Source organism: Lissotriton helveticus, chromosome 6, assembly GCF_964261635.1.
Source record: "Lissotriton helveticus chromosome 6, aLisHel1.1, whole genome shotgun sequence".
NCBI classification, from domain to species: Eukaryota; Metazoa; Chordata; class Amphibia; order Caudata; family Salamandridae; genus Lissotriton; species Lissotriton helveticus.
The window spans coordinates 1,891,050,280-1,891,071,526 of record NC_136067.1 but is presented as its reverse complement, the minus strand read 5'-3'; the positions used below and the strand labels follow the sequence as shown (position 1 = coordinate 1,891,071,526).

Sequence of the window (21,247 nt, the reverse complement as noted above, 5' to 3'; positions counted from 1 at the left end):
CTGGAAGTATACACCAAGGATTCATGAAGTTCGGACACCAAGATATATGTATTTAGATAAGAAGCAAGTGCAGTAGAAAAGCCAAGTATTCTTCACTATTGTAGGTAGTACCCAGCAATTGTTCTGGTGTAGAAATTTAGCGAAGCAGTTCAAATAGCAAGGGAAGTACAACGTGGGGATATTAACACTTTTTATATGTGCACATGGTGGATGTATGGATTTATGTTAACTGGAATGATCAGGGTGTGAAAAGTGATCCTGCCTTTAGAGTAGGTCTTTGGCGCCAAGGAGATGAGCTGTGATTGCTGTTTTATAAGCAGGTGGGCAGAGGAGGGTCATAGTTCATACAGCCGGAAGTTATGGGGTGTTATATTCTGTCCCAGTACTCAGTCTTGAGAGTGTTCCATCTGAGTTTCCTGAAACAGTGCTTCAGTTACTTGTGCGTAAACATAGGGATTGACCAGATGTTGGCAGCCCACCTTGTTTACCGGTAGATTAAGCACAACGCCCCGTTTTATTAAAACTTGCTGTAGCATTTATTTGAGCCCACACTAATAGATTGTTTTCAAAGTAATGAGGCAAACAAATAATAACTGCAAAGGCTATTATTCATACAGATCACACTCTCGATGATTTATATAGGTTTGTCGTCGGTAAGGTGTGGCGTACGCCTTACTTATTTCTGAATATCCAGGAGTAAGCCGTGCCTACTCATGCAATGAAGGTTTGTGAATCTTGCCCGAATAAGTTACCTGAGCAGTTCCCACAGATCCTACTTTGTAGCAGAAAAGGTGGGGATATTGCAGTTGTTTGGAAGGTAGAGTTGTTTTCTGTTTGGTGAAGTTTAGGATTGATGTTGCGTCATACCTTGTACATTCAGCCAGCAGTACTGGATATGGGCAAGGAAAGAGAGCTTGCCTTAAAGGTCCCCGCCGTCTCATGCTAGGGGTCTGGGTGGAGTCACGACTTGTTAGCTTCACACCTTGTGTGCTCAGTCCAATGGCACACCATGAACAGGGCAAGAGAGCTTGCTGTCAAGCTTCCCATGTTCTTATGCGATGGGTATGAGTGTAGTCAAGGTTAAGGTACAATTTCAAATAGTCCAATAACTACTATTGGCATTGGCACTTACGTGTAATAATAATAATAATTCTTTGTTGTTTGATTACTTAAAACCATTGCAATTTTCCATTTAAAAAACGCATACGTTTCTTATATGCAAGAAACAAGACATTAAAAACTAAGGTTAATACTAAGACTATCTAAAAATGGTGGGGGGAGGGGTGATAAAGACACCCTCAAGATAATTAATTACATGTGGCAGTCCAATACTGAGGTGTCAAGTCAATCAAAACATCTCCCCCTCTCTTTTTAATATATACTAGCAGCCCGTCCCGACGTTGTCCGGGTATGAATTGCTGCCGGCCAGTAGTATATTGTTTTGTAGGATTTCGTTTTGATAGCATTTCTTATCTGTGACAGGCCTGTGAAACGCTCCGATTCACAGTGCACTGCTGATGCACTTAAGAGTGTGCGTTCAGTAGTGTGTGAACTCGAGTTTCCCTACTTTATTTTTCCTTGCAATATTATATAGCGCGAACTCGACAACATGGCATGAGCGCAATTTACATTACAGAAGAACACATTAATTTGTGGTAGGCACGGGGAGACAAAGCGATTTGCCTATAATCACAGGATGTTGAGCTGATGCCGAGATTCAAACGTAGCTCCCCAGCTCTAAAGTTCGCAATTCTAGAACTTGTGGCGGGAGGTGTGTCTAAAAGTGTATGTCGGTGCTGGCCATCAATGAGAGAGACCTGTGCATTTTTCAAATGGGTGGTGAAAAATATGAGTATGTTGCTGGAGATGTGGGCCGCAGTGCCACCAATGTACTTACCGGGGGAGGGTAAACACCCATTATTCCGCAACTTTCTTTCTGCATACCATCACTCCGCATATTTTCATTACGAAAGTACCATGACTCCGCAATGCCATTATAACGCATGGCATTACATTTTATATGCTTTTACCACACATACATTTACATCGAAATTCGTTGTAAATGCATGAATGGTAAAAGCATGTTTTTTTTAATGTTTGGATAAGGTAAGTATGGGTATATGGGTATATGTTTTGGGGTACTGAGGTATATGTTTTGGGGTGTTTGGGTATTTTAAGGGTTCAGATATAGTTTTGGGTTATGGGGTACAGGGGTAGTTTTAGGGTTTAGGGATAGGTATGGGTTTTGGGGTACAGGGGTATTTTTAGGGTTCAGGGCTAGGTTTGGGTTTTGGGGTATAGTGGTATTTTTAGGGTTCAGGGGTAGGTTTGGGTTTTGGGGTACAGGGGTATTTTAAGGGTTCAGGGCTTGGTTTGGGTTTTGGGGTACAGGGGTATTTTAAGGGTTCAGGGCTTGGTTTGGGTTTTGGGGTACAGGGCTATTTTAGGGTTCAGGGGTAGGTTTGGGTTTTGGGGTACAGCTGTATTTTAGGGTTCAGGGGTAGGTTTGGGTTTTGGGGTACAGGGTTATTTTTAGGGTTCAGGGCTAGGTTTGGGTTTTGGGGTGCAGAGGTATTTTTAGGGTTCAGGGGTAGGTTTGGGTTTTGGGGCACATGAGTATTTTAAGGGTTCGGGGCTAGGGTTGGGTTTTGGGATACAGGGGTATTTAAGGGTTATGGGGTAGGTTAGGGTTTTGGGGTACAGTGGTATTTTTAGGGTTCAGGGCTAGGTTTGGGGGTACAGGGGTATTTTTAGGGTTCAGGGGTAGGTTTTGGGGTACAGGGGTATTTATAGGGTTCAGGGCTAGGTTTGGGTTTTGGGGTACAGGGGTATTTTTAGGGTTTAGGGATAGGTTTGGGTTTTGGGGTACAGGGTATATCTATAGGGTTAAGATGGGTTAGTGTTTAAGGGTGTTGGGGTATTTTAAGGAGTAAGGGTGGGTTATGATTATGGGGTGCAGGGGTATTTAAAGGGAGCAGGGTGGGATTAGAACACGATATGAGACATGGCATGAAGGGCGGAACGTACCACACGCCCCCAGCGTTTGTCACGCCCCCAGCACAGGCCCACAGCACAACACAGACACTCCCATAAGGGACTACTTTGCTGGCACCGTTCTTTTATCTTTTAAATGTATATGGTGGGCGTCTGCATAGCCTATGTCCTTCTGCTGCAACTGCCCTTTCCAACGCTGTATTGGGTGTTGTGATTGGTGCTGTGGTTCCTGAGATTACCCGCCTCAAAGGTTTGGGCTCTCTCTTTATTATATTAGTATGGAAAAACAGCAGAACTAGTATTTTCAAAAACCAACTGGGGAGTATAAACTATTAATGTTAGCAAAGGGCAATGTTCCAATCAACAGTAGTTAGCTATCAAAAGTTCATTAGTAGAACCTGGAGCAGGGTTACAGCTCAGCCGGGTTGATGGAAATTTGCAGCTCTGTTATCTCCCAACTTGTTCACCGCTCTGTTAACAAATTTGGTGAACTGAATGTTCAACTTCGTATTGTCTGGGTTTAGGGCGGCAATTATGGCTTGGCGACAAGATCGTATTCCAAGGTTGTTCCATTGCGTGTATATATGCCCATAGGACAGCAATGTGTTCATTTGCACAGTGGTTCTCCTTTTGTGGCTACCCTGGGGGTTAATGTTGCATATCAGTTTCAGTGTAGAATTCCACTCCAGTTAACTCTTCTTGCACAGATTGGCAGCTCCCCCTCAACCCAGTACCCTTGATCAGAAAACTAATCGAAATTAACAACAATGCTAACAGAATCTGCAATGTATAATTGCATTATGCATTGTGTTTTTGCATAAGAGACAGAAGTCTGAAGCTAACATTACAGCTGGCTTATGTCTGAAGACTCTTTCACTGTATTTCTAGCTTATACTAATGGTGGCTTAGAAGATTGTATTGTGGGCTCCTTGTATCCTACAATTTATTTGAATATGGTATTTGTGCTGCAAGGTAAACTAAATTAACACTACATATACCATAATGCATTGCATGGAAGCTAGTCTTGCGATAGAGTATCACTATTTTGTGGCAACTGGAGTTGGGGTGAAAGTCCTCTGCATGGCTTGGAACAGCTGGGCAATGATGCTTTGTGACTTTTCTGGCCTGCCCTGGATTTTTCCTATAATGAGGTCAACAGTCTGGTGACAGCTGCGTGCTGCCAGAAGAGGCTAGCCCTGCTGATGCGTGTCACCCCAGACAAACCCCTGGTTTCAGTGTTGGTGGCTGCTGTCGCATCATCCCAGGCTGCAAGGAGATGCAGCGTGCACAATGTAATTTGTTGCATTTATTTATTTATTTACTGAACTCCGTACCTCCCTATGTCGGAGATTACTATACCCCCACCCTGCCCCACCCCACCACCCTGCAGCATTCCCTCAGTGAGCCGCCACTGCCGGACACCCTGGGCCATCCAATCCTCCTCTGCCACTAGGATCCTCCAAATGAGTGGCTCTAGAAGCCCCAATCTTCAGAGACACCCTATCTGGTCACATCACAGACTACTTTGAACATAATGCGGGCTCATCTGCCTCCACGCCAGTGTAGTGGGAGGCCTTTAAGTTGGTCATTCGAGGGGCCTGCATTCACTCTACATTTGGCGAGTGCAGAAGCCTCAGTAAAGCACTTTCACATGCAGAGTGAGCATATATCCACGTGGAACGCAGGGTTGTAGACAACGAGAAGATGAGGCCAAATTTTTGGGAAAGCGTCTACTGCCTCGTCTTCTTAGCTTACGTAGCTTGATGCCACACACAATGCAAGAAATTGGGCTGCTTACTGGCTTGGTTGATCGCTAACGAGGCTAAGCAACCCCCAATACCGAGACACCAGAGGATGGATGGAACCTTCATCTTCTCGAAGGTGAGAGATCCATTAGGCCTTCTTGAAGTTCTATACTAGGCTGTACTCTCCTCCTACAGAGGCCCCAGTGACATTTCTTAACCAAGCTCCCTTCCCAGCCCTTACATTGGTGGAACGGATGGAGATTGATTCCCCCATTACGGGGAAGACAGACTTTGGTGCGGCTATTACGGACCTGGCAACAAGGAATACGCCATAAACTAATGGGCTTTCATTGGAGTTCTATATAACTTTTATGGGTTCCCTAGTAGCACAACTAAATATACTCTTTGACTCTGCACTGGAGTTGTGATGGCCCCTTGATACTCTCCGGGAGAAGCTACTCGTCTCCCTATTAAAACTCGGAAAAAACTTTAATTGTCCAGCCTCTTACCGCCCCATAGCTATCCTAAACATGGATTTCCAAATCTTGAGTAAATCTTTAGCCACTCGGATCCAAAAAGTTCTCCCCTGCCTGATTTATGCAGACAAGAATGGTTTCATTCCTGGTGGGTGCACCGCTCTGAACATCAAGTGACTGCACTGTGTCCTGGTATTGGTGCAGACTCGGTGGCCGCGTGCCATGGCCCTAGTCTTAGACCTAGAAGAAGCATTTAATTCCCTCATCTTAGACAACTTGTTTGCAACATTAAACTGCTTCAGCTTTGGGACTTGGACCATTAAACGTATCAGACTGTTATATACTCACCCTACGGTGAGAGTCAGCTAGGGGCACCCGATCCCACAGCCGGTGGGCAGGGGCACTCAACAGGGGTGTCCCCTTTCCCCACTACTCTTCATGCTTGTGAAGGAACCCCTCAAGGCTGATGCCATCTCACATGAAGGGATTGGGGCATCCCCTTACCAGATAGGATACACATAATCTCTCTGTATGCGTCTTACATCCTTTACTATATCAAGGGTCTGAACAACGACCACCATGGCCAGATTAATACTGCATTTCAGGGCACTTTTGGGGCTCCGAGTGAACTGGAACAAATCCTTCCTGTTTCTCCTGACCCCCAGTGCAACCTTGACCCGGTTGGACATGGGGGAGGGTCCAGTGCCCTGAGAAGAGAGATCTTTCCTCTATTTGGGAACCAGAATGTACCATTCCGAACCTCACAGCTGTGGTGTTTTCCCACTGAGCCCCATTCACCTTTGGGATCTCCCTACCGATGTTAGTGAACGGGCCCTCTATCCCACACGAAGATGGTGATGCTTCCTAGGCTCCTATAAGATTTCAATATGTTCCCAGTAATGCATCACCGGCAGATCTTCAAAGACCTAGGTACACTGCAGGGGGACTTTATTTGGCATAACTGCTGCCGGCCAGTGACCCTGCCAAAACTACAGATCCCTCCGGACTCGGGCGGGCCAGGGGACCCCTCAGTTTGAATTATACTTAATTGCTACCCGTCTGCAATGGCTGGCTCGCAGGGCACAGGCTAGTAGATACTGGGGTACTGGAGTGCCCCCTATTCTATTCGAACAGCTGTCCTGGCTCTGGCGGTGCCAGGTTCCCACACAGATGGAGGGCTCCCTCGCCAGTTTAAAGGGGTTGCCCTGCTGTGCCTGTCCAGAGGGCATTGGTTCATTACATATTTTCCCCCTTATGCTTCTTTTCATCCCCCTAGTAGGCCTTCCCAGAGGACCGGGTTGCCTCAGTATAAGAGACCTGTGACCCTGGGATCAGGTGGGTCTCTCGACCTTAAGTCACCTCTTCCAAAATGGGCAGCTACTGACCTTTGAAGAATTTGTGGACCAATATCCCCTTACCCCTAGGTCAATCCCTGACCTATGGCCCCAGCCCTGCCTGGACCACTGGTATATAGAAGACATGGAGCTAGCCACAAGCACCCCTATAAATTCCCTAAACACATTGGGCACTGGAAGATTATTAGTATTGTGGATGACACAGGCAATGGTCACTCATACGCAGATCCCGCTACAACATCTCTGAGAAACCTGGGAGGCAGAGCGCAGCAGGGCCCTCCACAAGAGGCATTGGGTAGATTGGGTTAGGCCTCTAGAATACTTATGTAAAATCTCCTGCAATGCATGCATACCTGCAGCTGTTCTACTTATTACACAGAGCTTAGCTCCCTCCCCAGTGCATCCATCGCATGTTACCTTAATGCCCCTGACACTTGTGCCTGGTGCAAGTCCCCGGTGACTGATCTCCGTCATCTATTGTGGGACTGCCCCTGCCTTTGCCCTTTCTGGACAGAGGTTACCCGGAAGATATCTGTTACTAGCGGCCAACCATGACTGCATCCTTGGGAGGCCAGAGCATGCTGTATTCATCATCAGATGGAAAAAATACAAGACAGCAGTCCATTTCACTGATCTAGTCTTTGCACTAGCACAAAGGACAGCAATAATGAAATGGAAAAGCACGTAACCTTCCAATAGCATGCCCTGGAGGGCCACAATGGTGAAATAGGCCGGGCTGAAGCAACTGCCCTTCACAGAGAGGAGGCCAGGGGCCTCAGCCGCTACCCAATAGCCCCAACAAGGTCTCATCTATTATCCAGGTTTTTTGATTTTGGATTCAACAGATCCTCCTCGAGATCCAACACAATAAGGTGGTGACCCTCTCCTCAGCCTCACCATTCATACATACCCTGCCCAGCTACATGACACAACACTTCATCTTATGGGCGACACTTTACATGGGCTTGGAGAGAGTTGATTCCTTCCTATACTTTCCACAAGATGGCCAGCAGACAGGCCCCTAGGCCCCTACCCTCTTCTAACAATGCAAAGGCCTAAACCCCTGGGCAGGATAGAGTGCATTCCCTGAACCAATATTTCAAACTCCCCATATGGTTATGCTCTTACTGCCATATAGATTTTCTGGGTTCCCCTTGCCCTACCCCAAAGGTCCCACTTTACCTAGTTAGCCGCTGTTCCACTCACTGTACATGGAGATTGATTCCCTATATATGGTGGACGAGCAACCTACTAGACCCCCCCCCCTCTAATTTCACTACTTTTTGCCTTGCTTCATGCAATTTTTTAATGGATTTAGTTGCGTCTTTCTTAAAATGGTCCTCCACTGATGTACATTTTCTTTTGATAACTCAACAAAACTAATAGAAATTGATTTTAAAAATGTGATTGTACAGCCAACTGCTTATATTTGTTAAAAGAGAAGTACTTTAATACACAGTAAAAGTCAATACTAAATACTACACAAAAAATATGAGGCCTCCTTCCTCCTAGACTGGGTGAGTCATCGATTGAGCGACTTTGTCCTTCTTTATTGAAGGGGCAATGTGGTCTGATTCCGGTTACAGCTGAGTCTCTTCAGTGTGCCTTAGCACAGCAACAGCCGTTCGGGTCCAATCTAGCAGTCAGTGCCGGTCAAGGCCTCTGCAGCAGCACGGTCACTCAGGGACACAGTGACAACTGCCTTGAGGCAGCAGTTTCACTTCTAGTAGCACACTCCACACAGGCAAATGTTGGGTAAGTACCATGAGGCTAGTAAAGTTACAAGCCCACTTGGAACAGGTGCCACAGGCTTTCACAGTTCTATTCTTCGGTGGTGCACACCACTTGGGTGCATGTGAGGCAAGTACCATGGAGGTGACTGCAGGGATGACGGGTGATCTGCTAGGCAGACTTTGGGCGTGTTGCGAATCCTCTGCTTGGAGCACTCCAGTTATGTTTCACGAATCTCTGTCAGACTCTCCCACAGCACCAGGATCACCTTCTCTTTCCTACAACAGTAGTCCACTCCTGCAGGGTTGGTTTGCACCTTTCCTCTTCTTCCATGCAGGATCCTGCAGGTTTTCCAGGAAAAGGACCAGCTCTTCTGTGAGGTTAGACCCCAAGTGATGCCCTCATAACTCTGCGGAGCTGACTATCAGACAGACACTTCCACTGGGTACTCTGCAGAACAACCCCATCTTGGTTGAAGAGAACTTGGAACTCGAACAACAAGTGGGTCAACAGCTCACACACCTATTGGGGTACAGCAGACAGACATTTTTTGAGATTGTCTCCTAGACTCAGCCTATGTTTATAGTACTGCTTCTCACAGCAGGACCATTCAGTACCCCAACAGAGGCACAGACAAGCGTGAATATTCTGCACGGGAAAATCACAGCCATACCAGACAGTAGAAGAGAGACCCTTCAAACTGTGACAACAGCCACTGCAGTCCCACCCTTCACCTCTACCAGCCACCAAATTACACTATTTAAGAAGGCTAATCAACAGCTCTCTGCAGCAAACGTTTTTCATTGAATTTCTACTTGAAGCTTGCCTACTTTTTCCCAACTTTAGTGTGTAGTTCCTCTCCCTTCAGATTAATTAATGTCAGAAATACACTACCACTGTCTAGGAAAGTAACTTCACCTCCATCTTGTGCTCATAATCAGGATAGCAGCTTCCAAAGGGGTACCCACTGCCCTCCTTCACTTTAATTCACTCAGCTATGCACACATGCATTCACACATGCACAGGTACACCTGTAACAGGGGACCTTTACACAAGTTGGCTGCCAAGGTATGCAGCCACCACTGCACTAAACACTAGAACCTAAGGGAGGAACAGTAGTCCTTTGTCACTAGGTAGAGCTCGCTTGGAATACCCCTCTAGGTCTACGGCTAAACTCACACCCAAGGACAGTTCTAAACCTTTGTACACATGCTAGATAGGTGTGAGGCGGGGGCCAAAAATACAAAAACCCAGATACCAAATACTCACAGTTGGACACTCTGGGGAGGAAACATGACTGTACACCACATAGGGAACAATCCTTTCCCAACATCAGGACTGATCAAGTAAGACACCAGAGGGAGTGGTGAGTAGGCCTGGGCGTGAAATTCCACTCTGCTTGCTGAGTTTTCAGAGTCCCACTTTACGCCCCAGAGTTCTGAAAAACTATGCTTCGCCTAGTGGAGCAGGGTTTTTTCCATGCTCACGCTTGCCAACATTAAGTTGGTGAGCTGTAGTGAGGAAAATCTTACTCCAGACCACCTCCCAGCGAGATTTCTCAACGCGGGCATTCACAGATAACCTCCACCGCTCACGTTAAGAAACCTTCAGTTTGTGTTGAGGAAGGTACAGCTCGAGTAGAAAACCTACTTGAGCAGCAGAAAGAAGCAGTGCCCTCTTGCGCTGTGTATGGTGCTGTTCGCTCTGATTTACCAACCCGAGACCAACGCCCGGTGCTAAAAATCTGCGCAAACAGCCTGACATAATGCACTCCACCACTTGCAGAACTCCACATTGCACAGCTGTGTTTTTCTGCGAACTCCGCACAGGCCTAGTGATGAGCCATATTACTAGTTATGCTTCCTGGTTGCAGGTTGAAATTACCTACATGAGAATTACTCTGCCTGCAGCATTGTGCAGACAAGGGTCAAGCAAAACTTTTGAAAAGGTTTAAGATATTAAATATAAATTGGCCTGATTCACAAAGGGCCTCCTCACTCTACAGTCATGGAGTAATCTCCGCACCCATGCGGAATCTCCACAAAGGGAATTCGCATTGCAGAGATTCCGTCATCAGTGCGAGATTCCCCCACAACTGCAGCGCCTCTGCCACGAGTTCGGAGGCTCTTTATGAATGAGGCCCAAATATGTTTTAAACTGCTGAACTCATAATATACACCTGCATAAGAGACATGACGTCACATAGCAAATCAGCGAAATAGGAGTCCCTTTATCTTGAGCTGCATAGAATGAATGGACTTATGAGTATTCAATCTGTGGCATATCTTATTTTCTTGACTTGGTCAAGTCGTTTCAAGTCTCACATATTTTTTCTAATACCTTATTTATTTATTTATGGGTTTGTATAGCGCTAGAATCGACTCCCGAAGGAGTATCTCTGCGCTCAAATCAACAGAAAGGGAAGTAGATGGTCCTGAAGTGTTCACTAAATTTGAAACAAGAAAGTTTTTAGCAGTTTCCTAAATGTAGAATGATCCGTACATAACCTGAGAGTGTCAGGGAGTTTATTCCAAAGGCAGGGACCGAGGTAAGAAAGAGCCTTTCCTCCCAGTCTTGCCCTTCTAATGGGGAGAACTCGGAGAAGGGATTGATTGCTGGAACGAAGAGCACGTGCGGGAACTTAGGAGATAAACTTCTCCGCCAGATACGTGGGGCCCACATTATGCAGACCCTTGTGAATGACACAGTAAGTTTTGAATTTAATCAGTTGGCGGATAGGCAGCCAGTGGAGCTTTTCCAAAAGGGGGCGCGATGGTGGTCTGGGAGGTGCATTCAGGACTCACCTAGCAGCAGTGTTTTGGGCCATCTGAAGTCTGCCAAGTAAGCTGTCAATAGCTAAGATCAGTAGCCCATTACAGTAATCCAAGCGACTGAGCACTAGAGCTTGGACAAGAGTTTTCCGGGTAAAGTCCGGAAGTAGTGGAAACACTTTTCGGAGTCCAATAACATGAAAACAAGAGCCAGCTGTCTGATTAACTTGCTCTTTTAAGGTTAAACCTTGATCTAATCGGACACCTACATTTTTCACTACCTGCTTGGGGATGGGGACGGGGACCAGATCTAATGGCCACCAATCCGGCGTCCATAACAGCGGAGCTTCCCCAAAAAGCATCACCTCCGTTTTCCCTACATTACATTGCAGGAAATTCGAGGCCATTCATTGTGATACAGCCCGCATACCATCGGAAAAGGACTGTTTAATGTATTTATTTCGCATACTTTTATAGCGCAGACCTGTCACCCAGAGGGCATCCTGGCGCTTTGATCAGAGAACCCATCGCACAAGACTAGAGCAGACGCGCAGCCATTACTTAGGAAAGAGATGAGTTTTTAAGGCTTTCCTGAATGGAAGATAGTCCTTGCAGCTCCTAAGAGTGAGTGGGAGAGAATTCCACAATTTAGCTGCCGCCACTCTAAATGAGCGGCCGCCCATCCTCACTCTTTGAAACCTGGGCACCACCAAAAGGTGAGCCGATGACGACCGCAGAAGCCGTGGGGCAGAATACCATGCAAACATGTTTTGTAGTAGAAGGGAGCCTAAGAGGTGAACCGCTCTAAATACCAAACAGGCCGCTTTGAATTGGACCCGTAGTTCTACCGGGAGCCAGTGCAAGCCACGAAGCGCCAGAGTAGAGGAGCTGGATCTGGGACGTGAAAGGGCCAGTTTAGCAGCCATATTCTGCACCCTCTGCAGTTTCCCAATCAGATTTTTTGGGGCCCCCAAAAGGAGGCCGTTACAGTAATCCAGCCGACTTAAAATAGTCCCACGGACTACCTCCGGCCTGGATCGAGCAGGAAGCAGAGGCAAGACTCTGCGGAGCATGCGGAGCAGCATCATACATGTTCCCGTGGTTTTGTTAACATGTAGGTCAAGTTGTAAATTAGGGCCGAACATGACCCCCAAATTACGGGCTGACTCCGATGCCGACACCGGTTCGGAAAAAGTGCTGGGCCAGAAGTCGGTGGGTAAAGCCCGCGGGATCCGATCCGTGGAACAGTGGAGCACCTCCGTCTTCGAGCTATTAAATTGCAAAGAATTTGCTTGAAGCCAATCCGCTGTAGCTGCCATGCAGCGATGGAAGGTGTTCAGCGAGATTGCATTGCTTCCTTCCAAGGAAAACACCAGCTGAGTGTCGTCGGCATAATTAAATGCCGAGACCCCAAAAGATTTTATTAGCTGGACAAGTGGACGGAGGTACAGGTTAAACAATAACGGGCTGATGGCCGAGCCCTGTGGCACCCCCTGTCCGATTTTTCTTGGCTCCGAGCTGAAAGGCGGAAGTGACACCAGCTGTTGCCTGCCCTCGAGGTATGACATCAGCCAGTCTCTGGCCCCCTCGCAAATCCCGCACTCTTCCAGCCTCTGAACCAGGGTCCGATGGCAGACCGTGTCGAACGCGGCCGACATGTCGAGCAGCACCAGAAAGGCTGCCCGACCACTGTCGACACGCGAACGCAGGTTATCCAACACGGTCACAAGTGCGGTCTCCGTCCCGTGACCAGGTCGGAAGCCAAACTGGGCCTCATCGAACCACCCAATGTGTTCCAGATGGCCGGAGAGAGAGCGAGTTACCCATTTCTCCAAGATCTTGATTGGAAAGGGGAGCAAGGAAATCGGCCTGTAGTTGGAAAGGACAGCTGGATCCAGGGTTGACTTTTTTAGCAGAGGCGACACCACTGCTAATTTCCAGCAGCCCGGAACAGAAGCCGATTCCAGAGATTGGCGACAGATTGAAAACAGAGGCGGGAACAGTTCTTCCTGAAAAGTTTTCCAAAATTTGGGGGCAGTGGATCGAGCGGAGATCCAGATGACACCGAACAAGCCGTTTTACAAAATTCTTCAAAGGACGGGAGAGGGAAGGAATCCAACCGCGGTGGTGAGATGATCAGATCGCCCGCCCCAAAGGCCGCCGCGGCCGACTGGGGTCGACTGGGTGAACAGCCCGGAGCTCCCACGCCGGCTGGCTGGGGTCGACTGGGCTGCCCCCCCGGAGCTCCCACACCGACTGGCTGGGGTCGACTGGATAAGCTGCCCGGAGCTCCCAGATCGGCGACACTTGTGCTCCATTGGGGTCGACTGGACTGCTCCACCGGAGCTCCCTCGCCAACCGGCTGGGGTCGACTGGGTGAGCAGGCCGGAGCTCCCAAATCAGAGACACTAGTGCCTCTCTGGGGTCGACTGAGCTGTTCCACCGGAGCGTCCATCCGCCGACTGGCTGGGGTCGACTGGGTGAGTTACCCGGAGCTCCCAGATCAGAGACAACAGTGCTTGTCAGGGGTCGACAGGGCTGCTCGCCCGGAGCTCCCGTATCCGTCGGTTGGGGTCGACTGGGTGAACTGACCGGAGCTCCCATAGTTAACCGCCATAGTTAATGTCCTGAATGGGAAGAGATGCTGCGTGTCACCAGCATACGACACAGGGATAAAACCGTATGACCTCATGAGACTGGCAGGGGGGGGGGGCAACATAAATGTTGAAAAGTGTGGGGCTCAAGCAGGAGCCCTGCGGCACCCCCTTGGTCAGCTCCAAAGGTGCAAAGCGGAATGAGCCAATGCTAACACTCTGCGTACGGCCAGATAAAAAGCTACTCATCCACGACAATGCCGAGCCCCTGCGCCCCACCTCTTCCATTATGACCTGGGTGTCATCAGAGTGCATTTGGCTGCGGAGGCCATGGTCAGGAATCAGATGACCTTGGTTTACATCAAGGTGTTCAACAATAGGTGGCGGATGCCTATGGAAATATGCAGGTGGTCTACACTTTTGCATTTTTCATTCTATTCTCTTCACCCATCGCTCATGCCATCCTAGTCAACTATAAGGAAGTCTTTAAATGTTTTAAGTGATTAGGCTTCAATTACTTGATCAGGCTTGCATGCACTGCTGATCAGTTGGAAATGTTCAAGGCAGTAGCAATCGTCCATAAAGAACCACAGCTTTTCCTAAACAATTGTTCGTCCATAAAGAACCACAGCTTTTCCTAAACAATTGTTCGTCCATAAAGAACCACAGCTTTTCCTAAACAATTGTTATATAGAAGTGGTTCCTGACTCAACATCATAATTTTTGTCATGAATGCTAAGTTAAAAATTGTGTAGTAATAATTGATGGGCTCATCACCATCAAAGCCTTGATAAGTGGGATGGAGGGAGTGTTTGAGGTGTTTACTGTACCTGGAGAATCCAGTATTGATGGGTGCAGTGTTTACTGGATGCAGTGAATAAATCCACCTGCGATTTCTCCTGGGGCACATGGTGTTACTTGAGAAATGTGGCGATTTCAGGATCCAGTTTCCTCATATATTGGAATATACTGCATATTTGTCACCTAGGATAATCTCACTGGGTGTGACCTGCTGAAATTTACCTGGGGAATATTGTGGAGTGCAGTAATTACCTCTGTGCATGGATTTCCACAATTCATAGATGTTGGTAGGCCTAGGCAAAGTGGGCAATTGCCCAGTGTACCCATCTTCCAACGTGTCCCCTGAGAAGGTCAACTTTCTCTCCCATTGACCGTGGTCTCTTCTGCCTTTACCTCTTACTCTGTCTCTATCTACCTGGAGTCATCTTCAGGATTGATGAGCTTATTTAACTCTTTTGTTGTGATTCTGAAATGTTAACATATAATTCACTATTTTTTGGCATGATGCTAAATCATGGTTTTATGAAGATAAAATAGCAGGAAATGGGTAAATAAATTCAAAGTTGTTCTGAATTGGGCCCCCCAAAATAAGTCTTGCACCGGGCCCGCAAAGACCTTAAAATGACACTGCCTCTTGTTGCGCATATAGAGTTGTGCAGGGCTTGCAGTTTGGTGGCCCACTTGTAATCAGGGCCTTTCTTTTTTTTTTTTTTTTCCAAGACCTTTATTGTGCCTTTAACACCATACACAGCTTCTGGCCTACAACCCCAGGGGCCGGCCGCATCACTTTCTCCTGCGTTCAGTACTATCTGGATTACACAGCCCATGTGCCAACATCCCGGGGGCACGGCGGCATTATATAACAGCGTGTGTACATAACTCTCATTGAGATTACGGATCTATATAGGCCAGGTTTTAAATTTTATAACAATAAACAACATAAACAAGAAGTTACCACAATAAGTCGTATGGCAAACAAGGAAATGAGTGCACATCCCCTATCCCGTCTTGTACTCGTGGAATGTCTGTTATGGGTGAGTAGAACCATTACCATGGGGTCAGCTGGTACCACGTTCCCTTACAGTTGGGTGTCTCTGTATAATAATCAGTGAAAGCAGGCTAAACCGTCCACCATTCCCACCCCCTCCCAATCTTGAATCTGGGTGGGACTCAAGGTCCCCAAGCCCGCCCCCCTTCTGCCATTCATCCTATTCGTCTTCCCCCTCCTCATCTGATGTCAGTGTGTCGTCTTCCTGCAAGGGTTCACATATCTCCCCCCTGAACACATTCCACAGGGTCCATATCTTATTCCATTTACGTGGACATGCCCTATTGGTATACACTGCCCTCTCTGTTATCATTACCCTGTCCATGTTTGTACACCATTGTGCCAACGTGGGGACCTCCACCGCACCCCACTTCTGTGCTATGTCGCGTTTTGCTATCTTCATACCTAACGTGGACCACCGTTGGCCATGTCTGGAGAGGTCGTTCCGCTCCCAGATATTTAACAGGCACTTCCGTGGCTCAGGGACCAAGGACACCCCCAGTGTTTGTGATATGGTACGCATTGTTTGTCTCCAGTACTCCTGGGTGCGTGGGCATTCCCAGATAGTGTGGAATAACGTTCCCTCCTCCCCGCAGTCACGAAAACAATAGGGATGCTGTGCCCGCTGTATTAAGTGTAGTGTCGTTCTCGTATAGTACACCCTGTGTAAAATCTTAAGCTGCACGAGCCGGAATTTCGCCGATATGCCCACCTCCTTAGGCGACACCAATGCTTCGTTCCATTCGGAATAGTCCATTTCTCCTAAATCCACCACCCATTTGTCTCTCAGTTGTACCGTTGAGTCCGCTAAGTTGTTTATCAATTTGCAGTAAGTGAGGGACGTAGCCCGATCCTGCATGCAGTCTGTGAGGAGGCGATCTTCAAGGGGAGATGCCTCTGGGACCTCTGCTTCGCGTGGGATGGCTGTAAGTAGGGCGTGACGGATCTGCACATACCGGAACGATTCCGTGGGTCCCAGCTTGTATTGCAGTCGCAGCTGTACCTTTTTCCCACAGGTCTCCCACTGTGGATATACCTATGTTATCCCATAGTGTAAAGCCCTTACTGCATCTCAGGTTGCCCAGGGCCCGGGTGTCCCACAATGGGGTGAGCTTAGTAAGTCGCCCCTTCCACCCCAGTTTTGCTTGTGCGTGTGCCACAGTGTTGTGGTAAGTTTCGTGGGTCCCGTAAGTTTGCGCACTAGGCGTTGGTCATAGAGAGGTGCCAGTATGCTTTTGGTGCCCAATTGTGCCCTGTCCGCCCTGTATGCCGGTTGTTCCTGGGGTGCATGCAGCCATTGGTTAATGGGCTTTAGTTGCGCGGCCCAATAATATAGTTGCAGGTTCGGCTATCAGGGCCTTTCTGTATCTTTCCTATCGAATAGCCATGCTGTTTGTTGCTATGTCTTAGGTATTCTGTATCTTTCTTATAGAATAGCCATGCTGTTTGTTGCTTTGTCTTAGGTATGGTGTATCTTTATTATAGAATAGCCATGCTGTTTGTTGCTGTATCTTAGGTATGCTTTATCATTCTTATAGAAAAACCATGCTCACTGTTCTGTATCTTAGGTATGCTGTATTCTTCTTATACAATAGCCATGCTGTTTGTTGCTGTTTGTTGCTGTATCTTAGATATGCTTTATCTTTCTTATAGAAAATCCGTGCTGCCTGTTGCTGTGTCTTAGGTATGCTGTATTCTTCTTATAGAATAGCCATGCTGTTTGTTGCTGTATCCTAGGAATGTTGTATCTTTCACATGCTGACTGTTGTTATAACTTAGGTATGCTGTATCTTTTGTGTGGAAAAACCATACTGCCTGTTGCTGTAACTTAGGTATGCGTGATAGTAATGTGTATACCCAACATATATAGCATAATTTGAAATTGTTTCTGTTTTTCTCTTTCCTGCAGGAATACAATGTCACGTCAATTTACTATGGTATTAGGAGCGGCACTACTAGTGAATTCTACCCAGGGCTACAGTGCCTGTACAACCACAAATAGATTTGCCTGGTTTCAGTCTTGCAACCTCACCCACATTCCTCCTGTGCCCGAAGATACACAAAAATTTGTTTTGAGTCTCAATTATATTTTGGAAGTTAATGCCACATCCTTCCCGCTGTTGGAAAAACTGACTGTTTTAGAGCTGGGCACACAACTTACCAGGCGATTAACGGTGAGAAAAGACGCATTCAGAAATCTACCCAACCTTCGTTTCCTAGACCTGGGAGGCAACAACATGCTGCTGCTGGATCCTGATGCATTCACTGGCCTATACAGATTAACAAGCCTCTTGTTGTACTATAACAGCCTTGATGGGTCGATTCTGGAAAACGACTATTTCCGAGATCTTGTTTCCTTGGAGCTTGTTGATCTCAGTGGAAACAGCATAACACACCTAAAGCCTAACCCACTGTTTTACTATCTACATAGCTTCAGCATTTTGAGCCTAAAGTTGAACAGGATTGGGACTGTTTGTGAAGGAGACCTGCACAGTTTCCAGAACAAAAACATTCAGTTCCTTGATCTCTCAGATAACCAGATGTATCCATCAGTCAACATGGACTGGGACAAATGTGGCAATCCATTCAGAAATATTAAGTTTGAGATACTGCTAATGTCTAGTAATGGGTTTGATGTCGACAAGACAAAGCGTTTTTGTAAGGCCATCAAGGGAACTACATTTATGCACCTGAACCTGACTCACCATACAATGGGTCCAGGGTTTGGCCACAAAAACCTCAAAGACCCTGACATGGAGACATTTATAGGTTTAGCAGAAAGTGAGTTGAAGTTTCTAGATATATCACAGGGCTCTATTTTCTCGCTCAATCCATATGTTTTTGCAAAGCTCACTCAGTTGGAAACGCTGATAATAACAAATAATAAAGTAAATCAAATACAAATGGACGCATTCTATGGCCTGACTTCTCTTTATACTCTTAACTTGGCAGAAAACCTCCTGGGTGAAATCCATGATTATACATTTAATGGACTTCCTAATGTTACAAACATTGAGTTGGAGAAAAACCACATTGGAATTATCCAGGAGGGTGCTTTCAAACACCTAACAAAATTAAATAATTTAAACCTCAGAGACAATGCTTTGAAAACTGTCGCTTTATTTGGCAAGATACCCTTTATTGAATACATGTTGTTAGGCGAAAACAAAGTGACCGAGTTGCATTTAAAGGTAATCAATGCGTCCTTTATAGATATATCTGGAAACAGACTCAAAGATCTTGGGATTCTTTATGATCTTCTTTCTTCAAATGCTACCTTTATCAAGTACATTATTATGAAACACAATGATTTGTCTCGCTGTTACAAACAGCTTCCGATGCAAAACAATCAGCTGGAATACCTTGACCTTGGATCAAATGTGCTAGAGCTTGTTTGGAGTTCAGGACAGTGCCTGGATGTCTTCACAGCCCTGTCCATGCTTCAAGTTCTTCACTTAGACAACAATTATCTTAGGGTCCTACCTGAAGATATATTTTTTGGTCTAACATCTTTAACGAGACTCAACCTCTCCTCCAACAGCCTCACTTACGTCCCTCGTAATATTGTTCCTGATAATCTTCGGACCCTTGATTTGTCTAAGAACCAACTTATATCCCCAGACCCAGATCTTTTTACCTTCTTGAGTCAATTGGATATAACAAATAACCGGTTTGTCTGTGAGTGCTCGCTGAGCAGACTTATTGTGTGGTTGAATCACACCAATGTAACACTGACTGGATCCAGAAATGATATTTCCTGCATTTTCCCAAGTACGATGACAGAGGTCCCGCTTCATATGATCATAACGGATGACTGTGACGAGGAAAACCTGGAACACCTGATATTTTCACTGTTTGTCTTCACGTCAGTGACTCTTATGCTTCTTATGGCATCCGTGATTATTTACACACGCTTTCGAGGATACGCCTTTCTATTGTACAGAAACATAGTCAGCATCATAATAAATGACCAGAAGCAAGAGGTGGATGATGGCTGTGGCCACAAGTATGACGCCTATTTGTGCTACAGCAGTAAAGACTTTGAGTGGGTCCAGAATGCTTTTCTGAAAAACCTGGACTTACAATATTGTGAAAATAACAGATTTAATGTGTGCTTTGAGGAAAGAGACTTCATTCCAGGGGAAGACCACATCATCAATATCCGCGATGCCATTTGGAACAGCAGGAAGACAATCTGCATTGTGACAAAGCACTTCCTCCGAGATGGGTGGTGTGTGGAAGCCTTTAACTTTGCCCAGAGTAGATACTATACCGAACTAAAGGATGTTCTCATTGTAGTTGTTGTCGGAGCCCTGTCTCCGTACCAGCTGGTGAAATTTAGACCTATTAGATCATTTGTTCAGCGGCGACAGTATTTGAGGTGGCCAGAAGACCTCCAAGACATTGACTGGTTTTTAAATCGACTTTCAAAAAAGATTCTTAAAGAACATTTAGTGGAAAAGAAGATAAGCAGCCTGTCAAAAGACACAAATACATTGGAACTGCAAAATATAGCCACAATATCTTAACAGAAGATGACCATTTCCCTGTCCAAGCCAATGTTTTATTCTGCTTAATTCTCACATTGAATGGTATGCAGTACATGTCAGCAAGGATTAAATTGTTTTTAAGATGAATTATGGGAGAAGTTTTATTAACTGATTTAGCTTTTCACACATTACAAGAAAGGCATTGGTTGTCTGCATTCTGTTTAGTTGTCTAAGCTCTGAACCCATATAAAGACTAGTGATGAGAACTCATTATCTCTATCCCCCAATACCAACACTAGCTCTTATATTCTGAGTGTGTCGGAGGAGTGGGTGCTATTTATCCCACCGGGCAAACTCCTACAATGTGGGTTTGGAATTTATCACTCACAATAAATAGTGCTTTCTAAGTTTTGGAGGGAATAACATGCACATTTTGGTACTTAACACACCAATACATTTTATGGTAAATACAGTACAGTCTGGCAGATTTGACCTGCCAAACATGTAATGAAGAGGGAGGTATTTAACACACCCAGTTATTTACATACCACCGAAGTCAGAATTCTGACTCCCCGCGCAAACAAGGGTTGCATAGAGGTTGGACCTAGGTTTACTAATCAATACCGAACACGATCGGCTCTTTCTCCATAATGCCTTTTTCACTTAAGAGTTTATGCTTACTGTGAACTTATCTTGTCATAAAAAAACGTAGGGAGATTCGATTTTATTGTTTGTTCATTTAGGTTAAGGTAAATCCTGTGTGAAACGACATGAAAAAAAAAAAAATATATATATGTTCATTTACACAGGGGGCTTCTGTTCCCCCCTCAATGGACTTCTATTTGGAAACCCCATATTGGGGGAATCGGCTCTCATGGGAACAGTCGTATAACAGTCCAAAAATTACAGAAAACAAATAAGTGCCATGGTATTTCACAGAAGGTCAAGGCATCTTGCTTCCCAGTGCCAGGTACCTAATACCTATCACATTCCATCAAATGTGACAAATTCAACGATTCTACCTCATCCAATAAAAGTACCAGGTTGTTTAGGCTGTGAGAATGGCCTGAGACACCTGGAATTAGTTGTATTATATATTCAAATTTTACACAATGTTGCTGATGTACTCTGCTAAAAAAGTAGACAAGCATTGCTGCCATGTAGTAGACTGTGGAGATTAGGTGCCAGTGTTATGGAATAAGTGCTGGTGCTTAGCACCGCCAAACACCGGCACAAATTAAG

At 46.1% G+C, this 21,247-nt stretch overlaps 1 protein-coding gene across 2 annotated transcripts in view; it reads left to right on the top strand.

Annotated features, from left to right (window-relative positions):
• Positions 1 to 21,247, top strand: part of LOC144763852 (toll-like receptor 5) — a 207,095-nt gene that overhangs the window by 164,112 nt on the left and 21,736 nt on the right. The window contains exon 2 of one of the 2 annotated variants that reach the window (XR_013596266.1): positions 17,425 to 20,107. Coding sequence is in view for 1 of the 2 variants with exons in the window: in XM_078649832.1 (XP_078505958.1) it covers positions 17,425 to 20,044 (2,620 nt within the window). In the remaining variant the exon portion in view is untranslated. Of the gene's footprint in view, positions 1 to 17,424; positions 20,153 to 21,247 lie in introns of those variants that run through there. The other variant, XM_078649832.1, reaches the window with a different exon arrangement.